Raw genomic sequence first — 12,195 nt, forward strand, 5'->3', positions numbered from 1 at the left:
TGGCGCCCAGCGCAGCACGAAAAAGTAGCCGACAATCACGCGGGTCTTTTGCTCAGCCATGCTGGAAACATTGCAACAGAGTGGCTGTACCTGGAGATTGGCCAATAGCCACTTGCTGGTTCCCAGCCTCGCGCGCAAATGTCCCAATCAGAGTTTACTCAGGTGCTCGGAGAAGTGACACTAGTATCCTAAGTGTTGACATGCACGTCTGCATCGAATCAGACATGGAAGGTAATTACTAGGCTTGGTCTCCACCCGCGCGTTTCTACAGGTTCTACGGGCTTTTCGAGAGAGGTTGTTATTGTTAAATGACCGCCACCCTTTGTTTTTTCTCATCGACTATTATGAAGTCTTCGCAATGCGCTTGTTCAACTGCTATATGCTATGGCTCTCTCGCCGAACTTTTAATCGCTTCTCCGAGCCGATTCTTGTGTGGACTTGGTTGTCATCCCAAAGAAATCCAGGAGCGCAGCCAGGATCTGGATTAAGGTTATCAAAGACGGATAGCGCGATAGGAGCATCAGCGCATTTTCAGGGCTGTCGGTTTTTCTGCCCTCTTTCTCGCCATGCCACTGTTCGGGTGGTCCGCTCGGTATTGCTGGAACAATCGAGCTCGAACTCGAACTCGGGTGCAGGACACTTATAGATGCCTGTAATTCTCCTCGGCCAACAGCTTGTGGTGCTCGAAAGGTGTACACGCCATCTCCAAGCTTAGATATGCACGCGTCTAGTGGGTCATTTGCACTGCAGGACTCTATAATGTCTACTAACGTTTCCGAGGAAGAAGACGAGTTGGAGCCTGATGATCTTCCTGTATCAGTATGGTGCCCAGTGCCTTCTGGGCCGGGCAAAAGGCCAGGTAGATTCCCAGTATATAAGTCTTCGGGCAGATTTTGTTCAGGCTGGACGTTGGCTAGTGTCGTGTTGGGAGGGTTCTCATTGCTCTCTGCGAACGATATTGGCAATGCGGCAGGAATTTGCACCGGAATGCGAAGGCAATTCTCTCTTTCCATAACCATGGGCAGATCCTGTGCGAGGCAGTCGAGTCGAGAGCCCGACGACTGCGTCACAACATTTGGATACACCAGGATATCACTGGATCCCTCGTCACCTGCATGACGAGATGGGAACCTCAACTGACGGGCCTTTTCTTTGAAGCGGCTCCTTCCCTTTTGCAGCTTCCCTTTAATCTCAACCCGCATGAGGAAAGGTCTCCCCTCGTGTTGAAACGCAAAGGCAGTATGAAATAGGTTGCTGTGAACTGATTGAGATTCGGGGTCCCCCTCACGTAGCTCCCACTCTATGGTGCGATATTCCAGGTCAGTCGTTTGCGCAGGGCGCAAGTTACCTGCGAACGTCCACCGACTATCGTAAGTAATCGACTTCTCGCTATCGACACCGATGCCACCACCGCCATTTCCAAGCACATTGACCTGGGGCGCAAGGTGCAAGATCGTTTTCTTGACCACATTCTTTGGATCTCCGCTAAGATATTTTGGTCCGTAGTGATCGGTCAGATTGAGGCGTACGGGCTTATACAGGTCATGCCGGTACCGAGGGGTGCCTTGTAAAGTGATCTTGACCGTAGCGCTTAGTAGCCTACAGTCGGCGGGCTGATCAAACGAGAGATCCATATAGACAATACCCGCCGGCCTCAATGCCTCCCCCAAGCATCCCCATTTGGACTGGGAGGTTCGGAGTTGGCAGTCAGCGCGTGCTCTGCCGATCTTACGGTGGCACACACTGGAATCCTGAAGGTTGTCAAGCTCAAGATATTTTCGACCATATCGTCGCGAATAAGTTGGCGGCGAGTCCCGGCTGACGGTGGTTGATGGAGTCTTTGTGGTCCGCGACATGATTCGGGGGATGGAAGCGAAACAGAACGTCAAAATCCCAATCACCGTGATTGTCAACACGGTTTAAATAGTTGGTTGGTTAACAGCCTGTTAGCTGGCTGTTGGAAGACGCCTGGCACTGCCACCGGACAAATCACCCACGCGGAGGCGCTAATGCAGACACGCAAGGCGAGGCTGAATTAGTACCTGAACTGGTAATCCTTGCGGGCCTCTTGCAAATGTGCTGTTGCTGCGCTATCACTTCTTCTACACAACTCTCTTAAAATGAACAACATCTGGCAAAGGCCTTCCTCTGGAATAAGGAGGCGATCTTCAGATCGGAAAGACACCTTCGACCGCTTTTCCTGGGATGAACGAGCGGCTCGCAGAAGGGCGCACAGCGCCCTCGTTGTTCACGAAAGGAATGCCCATTTATCCCATGCAGAAACTGTATCCCCGGAAGCACTTGTCGCCCGTGATGGTACAGCTCAGAGCAACGATAACAAGTTTCCTTCATCAAGTACCTTTCCTCAGGAGTTATTGATATCACAGGATGCACCACACAACGACGGGCCTACCATCTGGACGCCTTCGTCAACGAAAGATACCACCATCCATTATGATATGGACATCGTGGAGGACGTGGGAAGCCTATTAGAAGAGTTCTCGCGACTAAAAAGACTAGGCCATTTCCAGGAGGCGGAACAATACTTCGAAGATTCTTTATGTGCTTTTATGGAATTATCGCCAGTTACGATTGAGTTCGCAGACATGCTAGTCGAACAGGGCTCATATGAGCGTCTACATCGCGTTATGTCGCAGCATCAACAGCAGAAGCTAAATACCTCTGACGGCATCTCAAGCGTCCAGGAGGGCAGCCCTGCCAAATTCCTGTACCAAGCGAACTTGCAACTCGTACAAGGGTTTGCAGCCATGCAGTCCCACGGATCTCTGGACGAGGCATATAGAACGGTGCGATCTTTGGAGCGCCAAATGCGTTTGCTAAGGCGACGTCGGAGGAGAGACCCGAATCTGGACCTGGACTCGGCTGAAGTAAGACATTTCATCATCTTACTTACGCGATGGGCAAAGGCTAATGGTACAGACAGGTGCAAGTGATCCGCTATGCCCTCTTGACTCTATCGCAAGTTGAGCGAGAAACCGATCTGATCCCAGAACATGAATTCAGCTTCTGGTCCAATTGGCGCTATTTGTACAGTACTCTCGTGATTGAGGGGCGAGTGTGGGATGTGCGAGACCTGATGCTCGCTTCTATCCAAGCAGAAGGTGCAGAAAATGCTTGGAACTTGATATTCGGAGCAGAACTTGATGCTTCCAATGAGGCGTTCCGCAAGCTGAGGGACGACTGGTGTTTGCATCGGTATGATGAGTCAACGTATCTCGCTATTCTAGATATTCTAGTATCTCTGAGTCGCAGTTTGTCCTCATGGTCTATCTCGATACCAGAAAGACAGGACTTGCTCACAGCTCAACGATGTCTCCAATATGCGCAAGCCCTTGCAACATGCCTCAAGGAGAACAACCCGCCGCTGGTGAGATCCCGTCCTTACCTACAGTGGGTTATCGCCGAAGCAGAATTGGAGAGGAAGCTTCTACTCAATCCCTCAGATCTGCGAGACCACCTCGACAGATTTCCAGGCCTGACAGTATGGAGGGGCTCTGTTCCCATATATCTCCCAATCAAGACGGAGAACCCAAAGTGGACGGCACCCAAAGACGGGGGACGGCACTACGATTTTCTTGAAACCGTTCTTCAGACGGCGCAGGACCTGAAGGATCATAGAACCGAGGTTTTATGCTTGGGTGAGCTAATCTATCGTTCGGTAAACACGAGCGAAAGGTTGACTCGGCTATCCAATCTTCAGAAGTCCATCCAGGGGGATGTTCTCGGCTATCAGCAGACTTTCTTGTCGTGGTTTCTTCTTGCTCATACTGAACAAGATTATAAACTTCTTTTGGATGGCCTGAGAAGAATACGGGAACCAAAACGATCCGGGAGATCTATCTATTCTCTTAGTGACTGGTGTGCAATCGTCATCGAACGGGCTATTGCACATTGCCTAGCTGAAGATCTATCGCATTCGGAAGAAGCTTTCCAAGACTCTAAGGAGGACTTCTCCACCTACCTCCCGCAGTATATAAGAGATCGGTTGGAGGGGCTCGGCCTGGATAAGGTCTATTTTGCGCCCTCAAGGACTGGAAAGCCTCAGGATCCTGGAAGACGACAACGCAGTATTACAGATGTTTTGACACTGAAGCAGGATACTCAATCCCACCGTTCGCCTGAAGTTTCGAGTGACGAAGAAGCTCAAGAACAGTCCGAGCCACTTATCCTCTTGAGGCAGCCAAGTTGCACTTACACAGAACCAGAGGAAAGTGATGATGAGGATAGCGAGTCTACCACTGATAGTACCTTTGACACAGCTAGATCAGATCATGGTGGGGTGGATGATGAGCAGATCCACTCGACATCGCCTGTTCATAGCACTTCACAATTTGGACCAAGTGAGTAGAGAATCTGAATTAGTTTCATGGATCATCATTGACATTTCCCAGTTTCTAGAAGTGCGACTGTTGAAGATGCCAGTAGTAGCATATACGAGGATGAATGAGCGTGGGACTATGGATTGTAAAATTCAAACTTTGTGTACTCGACGGTCAGACTATATTCTGTATAGAACAATTTCCTCTTTTGAAGGGTTCGACGAACTCTCTGCTAGAGCGAACCGGGTTTGTAGATTTATAAGTCCTCTATATCTCTACAATTAGTATGTGCCGTGGAGACTATCCGATAGATCTTCTAGAAATTCATCTTATCAACACAGATAACTATATACAATACATGCAAGAACTTCACCTTTTCACATTCGACCAGTAAGCAGATCCAAAAGAATAGATCAAGAGCACCTCTTCCATACCTATTGTTTAAAGCACATCAGACAATGGAATGTTTGACTAGTTTGCAATAAATACAAACAGCTCCTCCTGACCACAATCCACCAATAATCGCATGTGATTCTAGTTTGTCCTGTTTGCTAGTGACGTAGAGCGATGGTTGTTGCAGCTCGTTCTACACCTCATTGAGCGCGATATTCATCCATCTGATGCATGTATCTCTCCGATTGAGAAAAGATGAGAAGGAATGCAAATATTCAGTACCCAGTCCTACAAATTTCTTGGTCTACCATTGATGAAGTATAAAGTATAAAGCATAAAGCAGAGCATCCCGCTCCAGCCTTCATACTTCCAACCCATCTCACTTCCAATCCCATCCCATCCCAACACCACTACTCACTACTCCAGTATACAAAAATGGCATCTCCCCAACCCACCACTCTCCCAATCGTAGCCATCGCCGGCGCAACCGGCCACCTAGGCAAACACGTCGCCTCAGCCTTCCTCACCTCCAACCTACGCAACCGCTTCTCCGAAATCATCCTCCTTTCGCGACAGAACAGCCATCATACACCACAACCACCACCAACCGACCTCCCCTCTGACAGCCCCAAACTCACCATCCGCACCTACACCGAAGATTCCATCCCCAGCATCACCCGCGCCCTCCACGGCGCTACCATCCTCATCAACACCATCGGCCCCTCGGGCCACTCTTTCAAAGAGAAACTCCTACATGCCATCCCCCAATCCTCCATCCAGGTGTACTTCCCCTCCGAATTCGGGGTGAATCACTACGTGCACGACTTCCCGCATCTAGAATGGGACGCGAAGAAGAAGCACATGGCGCTGGCGGAGCAGATACTACTACTTACCCAAGGCCCAAAGAAGGTGAAGATCTGTCGTGTCTTCTGTGGGTTGTTCCTGGAGGATAGTATGGGGCCGTGGTTTGGGTTTGATACGAAGCGCGGACGGTATGAGTGTGTTGGGAGGAGTAGTAGTAGTAGTAGTAGTAGTAGTAGTAGTAGTAGTAGTAGTAGTAGTAGTAGTAGTAGTAGTAGTAGTAGTAGTAGTAGTAGTAGTAGTAGTAGTAGTAGTAGTAGTAGTAGTAGTAGTAGTGAGGTGAAAGTGTCGTTTACTTCACTGGGGGATGTCGGGAGGTGTGTGGCTGCGTTGGCGAGTTTGGGGAGGGATGAGGTGCCTGAGGTGGTGCATGTTGCTGGCGATAGTAGGAGTGTTGGGGAGATTGCGGAGGTTATGGGGGAGTTTGGTGGTGGTGAGATTGAGGTGGTGGAGATTGGGTTGGAGGGGTATAAGAGGGAGGTGTTGGAGGGGTTGAAGGAGTCGTGGGACCCGGCGCCGTATTTGAGGTTTTTGATGGGTGAGGGCAAGATTATGCATACTGCTAGGGATGGTGGTGGGTTGGGGGATGATCGTGAGTTGGTTAATCCCGGGGAGAAGTTGTGGAAGTGGGAGACGCTGAGGGATTTGGCGAGGAGGGAGGCGGGGAGGCCTTGGGGGGATTATGTGTGGCCGCCGATGAAATAGAAAATATGGTTAGGGGTTAGACTACTATTTATTTAGGCTGCTAATGTATGTCTGTCTTGCATATGATGTTGCAGTAGTCGCAGTAAATGGTGAAATGGGGGTTGGACATCGGGTAATTTGCATGTCGCATGTAAGATTGCAGGTTCTGATGAATGAATTGGGGAAGCATCAGTGCCGCTGTGGGGGGATCAATCAATCTTGGTCTGTGCTTTTCCAGAAGAACTTCCGCATTGCGTTTAGCCTGCTTGCATGAAGTACGGAGTAAGTGGTAAGATTGCAGCATGTTTTGAAACAGATATTTATGTATGGGGGTATCGATACGCGCAGGATTTCAATCCTGACATCATGATTATTGCTGCTTCTGGTGTCCGGGCCGTACTTTTACTTCTTGCTTCCACGGCCTCGGATGGTTTATGAGCACACTGCCTTGGGGTATCATTATACCTGTCACAAACACCAAAATCACCAGAAACATCCCCCCTTTTGCCCCGGAGTGTCTGTGCGCGTCTTTCCCCATCCTGCTTGCTTGTGCTTGTATCTCGCCAGGCACGGTATTTCTCATGTTACCTCTACTTATGTAACCTCTACTTTACTTACCATACCTTGTGCTCACTTCTCTTCTCTTCCTTTTCGGATCTTTGTCTTTCTCACCCATCCATCCGTTTCTCTCCATCTCGGCCTTTTTCTCCAGTGTGGATTCTCCGATCCATCCACACACACTCTCTCTCTGTCTTGTCATGCAACACGGTCCGGATCATCACCAAGATAGCAAGAGTCATCGTCATGGATGGATCAACTCCGCCTCAGACCCAACGGATCATCCTCACCTGGGGCTGTTTCAATCCATGGTGAGCTGAGGGAAACCAAGCATCATCAATGCGAAGTTGTGTGGGTGGTACACGCACCCGCCCCTCTTGTCCACCCTCGGGCGACTCTAAACCCCACGGCCTGTGGTGGCTTATGTCGACGGCCAGCCGCGACAAGCACTTTGGGGGGGAACGAGCCGGCGCAACTCCAGCTCTCGTTTCTTCTTCTGTCTAGCTCCAACCCTCTTGACTGCCACTGCGCGCTTTTTCTTTGCGCAGGCAGGTGCCCATCCATGCTTGGGGAGGGAGGGTTACTGCTGACTCTCTCCGTCGCTGAAGTAATGCTCACCCATTCCGTCCCTTCCCCCTTCCCTCATGTGCTGGGGGAAAGGCTGCTGTTGCTCTGCTGCTCGTCCACTACCGAGTTCCTTCTGCCTGCCTTGCCCTGCCCTGCCCTTTAATTCTCCCTCCTCCCTCCCTCCCTCCCTCTCTTTCCCTCCTCTCTCTCCCTCTCTCCCTCATCTTTCTCCCGTTTCTTTCCCTCTCACTAGCCCGTTCATTCCCCTTTCGCTTTACTCTTATTGTCCCTGCATTGCGCCTTCCTGGCCTGGGACTCTCTTGACATCTGTATACTTGCGCCATTGGCCTGGCCTACTCCTTTATTTCTTAATTCACACTCTTAATCTCTCTCTATCCCTAAGCGCCTAACGCGCTTTGAGCTATGTCCACCCGTAAGAGAAAGCAAGAGGCTGAGGAGGAGGAAGAGCTCCAAGCGCTCCCTAGCGACGAGAGCGAGGAAGAAGAAGAGTAAGTCGCTTACTACATTGCCTATTGCCAGGTTGTTCGCGAAACTAGGCGCATTCTTTTTATTACCCTCTGCTGGCTCAGCTATCTGCCCTGCTTTCATTTCACCCTTGGGTGCCCTCTCTGCGCGCATCACTCATTGGTGCTTATTGGTGGCATTCAGTCGCGTTACCCTCTGCTTGCTGGCACCAATCAGTTGAACCTCATTTACTGTTTACCTTTACATTTCATGGATACAATGGCTGATTTGGTACTACTACAGATATGAGGACTCCGAAGTAGCCGAGAGCGAGGAAGGAGAGGAAGAGGGAAGCGAAGAAGAGGAGCTTGAAGAAGAAGAGGAGGGCGAAGAGGAACCAGAGGAACAAGGTGAGTTCATTCTTCTAGTCTCCAATCATGCTACCTATCTCTTGCTAACGAGTATTCTCCTCCTAGCAGCTCCTCCGGCTTCCAAGAAGCGAAAGACAGCTCCGGCGCCCGAACAAGAGGAGGAAGAAGAAGAGGGCAAGGAAAATGGCAAAGCTGAAAACGGTGATGATGAGAACGGCGTTGATGAGGAAGAGGAGGAAGCACCGGAAGGCGAGGAAGACGCCGAGGAAGCTCCTGAAGAGACAGCAAAGACCAGTGCCCCTGCCGCCGCTGCTAGCAAGGCTAAGGCTGGCGATGTACCTAAGGAAGCCGAAGCCGATGCTGCTGCAGAGGAGGAGTGAAGACCTTCCAGCAGGGCGTGATAATATGACCCGCCAGTATCGACTGCCGTCGCGCTGGCAACGTTTTATTGATAATTTTATGATCATTTGCGCGGATATAGTATCTAATGCACATGCTCCTATATCCTGAAGCTGAGGCAAAGCCATTGTTATCATTTTCATGTAGCTGTAACCACAACCTAAGCACAGAAGATGGGGGGTACGGAGGAGTCGGAACTATCTTTGGAGAAGCGCATGATGGCTACTCCGCACAGCGGCTTAGCCGGGACTTCCAGCTAGGTACTAATACTATTTGTCCATCTGGACAGATAGCTACTAGGGCAACCGAATCAACCTATCAGACGGAGCACAGCCTCTTTTGCGCAGTTCAACCACATCCTCAATTTCAACTGTAGCCTGGGTATTGATAGTATGGAAAACCAAATCATAAAGACAGAATAAAGTCAAGAATGAAAAAATAAAATTAAATAGAATCACACGAAGGAAATTGAAGTAAGTAGAAAGCGCATCACATCGAACAATAGGTGATATCGGTCAACCAAGTCCATACAGAATGTAAGTAGTAAGTAGTAGTAGGAAAGAAAGTAAGTTCTCTTTTCCCTCAACGCTTTCATATCCCTTGACTTTCACCCCCACTCTCTAATAGATACAATTTCCTCTCATTCTTCATTTCAACCGTCTGTCCTCTTCGCCTCTTTCCTTATTTCTTAGGTATCTTCTATATCATAAACCATAGGGAGTGGTAGGGAGAAGCAAAGGATGGAAGACAGGGTGATTATACACTACCTTCTTTGTAAAGGTAAGGTAGCGTAATTTATCCTAGGTTGAAGATTTAACCATCACTACCGCTGCTGCGGAATGTGGCGCACAGTTGGCAGTACTGATGGGTCAGATCGAGGACAGGTTGAGGAAGGTTCGTCGCTTGGACTATACTCCGGACTTTGACGGCGCCTTCGTCTTCGATGAGTTTGCGGATCAGGAATAGGAGGTCGGGAGAGAACTATATTGGAGAAGAGTGTATTGTTAATTTCATCTTTATCGTTGAGAACAAGGGGAATTGGGCACATACCTCGGAGTACCAGCGATACTGCCAAGCGATAAGACGGATCAAGGCGCCTAGCATTCCTCTCGTGTCATTCTTTTTCTCGTACAACTTGAGGAGCCCCCGCATGGCTTTTGGAGAGAAGCGGATGGCCAGACAGTGCTGATAGGCTTCGATGCCCTCGTCGAAATGGTGCAGGCGTTCGGCCAACTCGCCGAGAATTTCCCATTCCGTGGCGGATTTCTTGTACTCGATCGCCTGTTGGCGGTATTGGGCCATTTCGGTGCGCCAGATGGTGTAGATGCGGAGGTCTTCGTACAGCACCATGAAGAGGTTATCGAGCCATCTTTCACACAGACGCTTGTTGCGGAATTGTGTGTAGGATGAGTGTGAGGGGTCAGGCTAGTAACACGACGCGTTAGTATGGACTTGGGTGATTTTATTGAAGGTGGGATGTAGACTTACATCTTCGCTGCCGGATTTGACAACTTCCGATGCCATCGACTGCTCTGGTTTCTCAATGGAGTGCTCTGTTTCTTCTTCCTCGGTACCGTTCGCGCCCTCCTCAGACGTGCCGTTCTCCTGCTCGCTGCTTCCATTCGGCTCGTCTGATACGCTTGCTGAGGATGGTGTGGTTGTAGGCTTAGACGTAGACTGCTGGCGCTCAACACGGTATTCTTCTTCCATGACAAAGACTTCGCTGCGGATTTTCAGGAGTTGGTCCCAGCCTATCGCGGCAGCAATCTTGGTGAGGAGATTGTACGCCTTCAGGAAGGTTCCCTGATAGGCAGCAGCGTGGAGTCTGCGTAGTGAGGGGTGGACGTAATCGTGGGGATCACCCTGCTTGGGCTGTCCTTCGTCGATTTCGTCCAGCATGCTCTCAGCAAGAATTGGGAGCATGATGCGAGATGGTTGGGGCATACGAGGTGTGTCCTTATCCTGGTATGTGAACATGGGGCAGGAGTTCAAGGTCAGGAGGGCCAGATCCCATTGCTCGAGGCCAACGTAGACCTCTGCCAATCGTGCCCAGGTGCTGAACTCGCTTGGAGCAGCAGTCACTGCCCGCTTCGCACACTCTAGAGCCATCTCACCCTCGTTCTTGCCCTGACAGAAATTAGCCTGGCAGTCAAGCAAGGCATAATCCATGGGGACGTCTTGTAAGGCATCGAACATCAATCGCACGGCTTGCACCTCTTCGTCTGCCATGATGAGAACTCGGGCAAGAAGTGACGAGACCTCTACATCTCGTGTGCGAAGTTTCTCGAAAAGGTTGATGCCGGAAGTGTAGCGCCCCGTTGTTTGAATGTACTTCAGAAGACCGGACGTCAGGTGGTTGCTGACGGTATTCGGCACTTGTGTTTCCGGATCAGAACTGAGCTGTCTTCCTGTATATGGTATCAGCATTGGGGTCTGTTGGGAGTCAATTGTGGAAGCGCACCCAAGAAGAAGAGTCTCTCCGCAGCATCCAGGAATTTGTGCTCCATCTCCGTATTTGTGACCGGGTTGAACCGACGCACTCCGACTATTTTTCTGATCGCATCGCCACCACCATTGTCCGCGTATGAGTAGGCTCGCAGGATTCCGCAAAGAAAGGTCTCCAGCCAAAGGGCTTCCGTCGCAACTCGCTTGTCTCCGCGTTCATCGATGCAGTAGCTTTCCAGAGTGCCGGGGATTTTGACTTCGACGCGCATGTCCAGGTGGGAGAAGGCATTGTAGCAGCTGTTTGTCTATTAACATTTGCGCAACTAATAAACACTTTCAGACGAAGATGTTTCTAACCAATAGATTCCCGAAACCACCTTGTGTGTCTTGTCGAGCGGAGAGAAAGTAAGCGTATTTACATAGGCGGCTAAACTGGCGGAGGAAGAGGCATCGACACCGGTGACATGGTGATAAACGCCGGTCTGTATTTCGATCCCAAACCAATTGAGTTAGCCATTGTCATTCCCCATCCTCAAGTATGCCTGCGCTCGCACTTCCGACGACGTACCTGGTGATGGGCGTTGGTCTTGGGTTGTTTAACCAGATAAACCAAGTCCGGGGGACCTAATTCCCGGAGGTTCTGTAGGGACTCGGAACGGGCATCAACAGCGGCGTAGATGTTCTCCTCCTCCTCATAGATCCTGGGGAAACACTCAGGGGTCAGTCGCAGGTCAATGATAGTGGGCCCATTTGGCCGATTGATAGCGAGTGATAGAACACGTAAACGAGGGGAAGACATACTCGGGAACAGCTGGCGCGACCATGGCGCTGGCAGGAGCGCAGACAGAGGCTCTGGGATGGTCACAGGGGGGAAACCAAGGAGTATAGGGAGCACGAAGCGCTTTCACGACCGGGAGAAATTGAAGACAATGAGGCGCAGCAGAAAGCGCAGGTCGTTGTTCAAGACCAAACGGAATGGCGACGATCGATGAATGCCTGGTCGCTTCCTCAGGCAACTGCTGGGTCAGGTACCCCGGTACCGCCTTTGCCTCTTTCGGTAATTCCCGCCCGCGCAACGCGTGTCTGTCACGGGCTCTTTCTCCAGTTCCATT

The 12,195-nt window shown here is 50.4% G+C and overlaps 5 protein-coding genes across 5 annotated transcripts; 2 read left to right on the top strand and 3 right to left on the bottom strand.

Annotated features, from left to right (window-relative positions):
- Window positions 1–324: 324 nt before the first annotated feature.
- On the bottom strand, window positions 325–1,856 carry BO83DRAFT_343829 (uncharacterized protein; the record flags this gene model as incomplete). The annotated part of the gene is made up of 1 exon (XM_025528711.1): window positions 325–1,856. The coding sequence occupies one exon, from the start codon at window positions 1,854–1,856 to the stop codon at window positions 405–407; it is 1,452 nt and encodes a 483-aa protein (XP_025385003.1). The 3' UTR covers window positions 325–404.
- Window positions 1,857–2,114: 258 nt separating this feature from the next.
- On the top strand, window positions 2,115–4,468 carry BO83DRAFT_439800 (uncharacterized protein; the record flags this gene model as incomplete). The annotated part of the gene is made up of 3 exons (XM_025536205.1): window positions 2,115–2,888; window positions 2,945–4,361; window positions 4,413–4,468. The coding sequence occupies exons 1-3, from the start codon at window positions 2,121–2,123 to the stop codon at window positions 4,466–4,468; spliced, it is 2,241 nt and encodes a 746-aa protein (XP_025385004.1). The 5' UTR covers window positions 2,115–2,120.
- A 569-nt stretch (window positions 4,469–5,037) lies between these two features.
- On the top strand, window positions 5,038–6,299 carry BO83DRAFT_366771 (isoflavone reductase family protein; the record flags this gene model as incomplete). The annotated part of the gene is made up of 2 exons (XM_025529727.1): window positions 5,038–5,731; window positions 5,855–6,299. The coding sequence occupies exons 1-2, from the start codon at window positions 5,169–5,171 to the stop codon at window positions 6,297–6,299; spliced, it is 1,008 nt and encodes a 335-aa protein (XP_025385005.1). The 5' UTR covers window positions 5,038–5,168.
- Window positions 6,300–8,290: 1,991 nt separating this feature from the next.
- Window positions 8,291–9,116, bottom strand: BO83DRAFT_106307 (uncharacterized protein). Its single transcript, XM_025525895.1, has one exon. The coding sequence runs from the start codon at window positions 8,779–8,781 to the stop codon at window positions 8,341–8,343; it is 441 nt and encodes a 146-aa protein (XP_025385006.1). The 5' UTR covers window positions 8,782–9,116; the 3' UTR covers window positions 8,291–8,340.
- On the bottom strand, window positions 8,987–12,048 carry BO83DRAFT_380903 (ChAPs family protein). The gene is made up of 7 exons (XM_025531862.1): window positions 11,885–12,048; window positions 11,652–11,784; window positions 11,441–11,565; window positions 11,100–11,380; window positions 10,127–11,046; window positions 9,689–10,063; window positions 8,987–9,619 (listed from the first exon to the last, which is right to left on the bottom strand). The coding sequence occupies exons 1-7, from the start codon at window positions 11,905–11,907 to the stop codon at window positions 9,452–9,454; spliced, it is 2,025 nt and encodes a 674-aa protein (XP_025385007.1). The 5' UTR covers window positions 11,908–12,048; the 3' UTR covers window positions 8,987–9,451.
- Between the last annotated feature and the right edge of the window lie 147 nt (window positions 12,049–12,195).

The sequence above is a fragment of the Aspergillus eucalypticola genome (assembly GCF_003184535.1).
Source record: "Aspergillus eucalypticola CBS 122712 chromosome Unknown BO83scaffold_24, whole genome shotgun sequence".
NCBI lineage: Eukaryota > Fungi > Ascomycota > Eurotiomycetes > Eurotiales > Aspergillaceae > Aspergillus > Aspergillus eucalypticola.

What these genes read in the sequence shown, in the direction of transcription:
- BO83DRAFT_106307 (XM_025525895.1), bottom strand. Translation starts at nt 8,781, where the DNA reads ATGAAAATGATAACAATGGCTTTGCCTCAGCTTCAGGATATAGGAGCA.
- BO83DRAFT_380903 (XM_025531862.1), bottom strand. Translation starts at nt 11,907, where the DNA reads ATGGTCGCGCCAGCTGTTCCCGA. An exon ending in GGAGAGACTCTTCTTCTTGG is followed by an intron (nt 11,047 to 11,099) that starts GTGCGCTTCCAC and finishes TACCATATACAG; the next exon opens with GAAGACAGCTCAGTTCTGAT. An exon ending in TCAAATCCGGCAGCGAAGAT is followed by an intron (nt 10,064 to 10,126) that starts GTAAGTCTACAT and finishes TCGTGTTACTAG; the next exon opens with CCTGACCCCTCACACTCATC.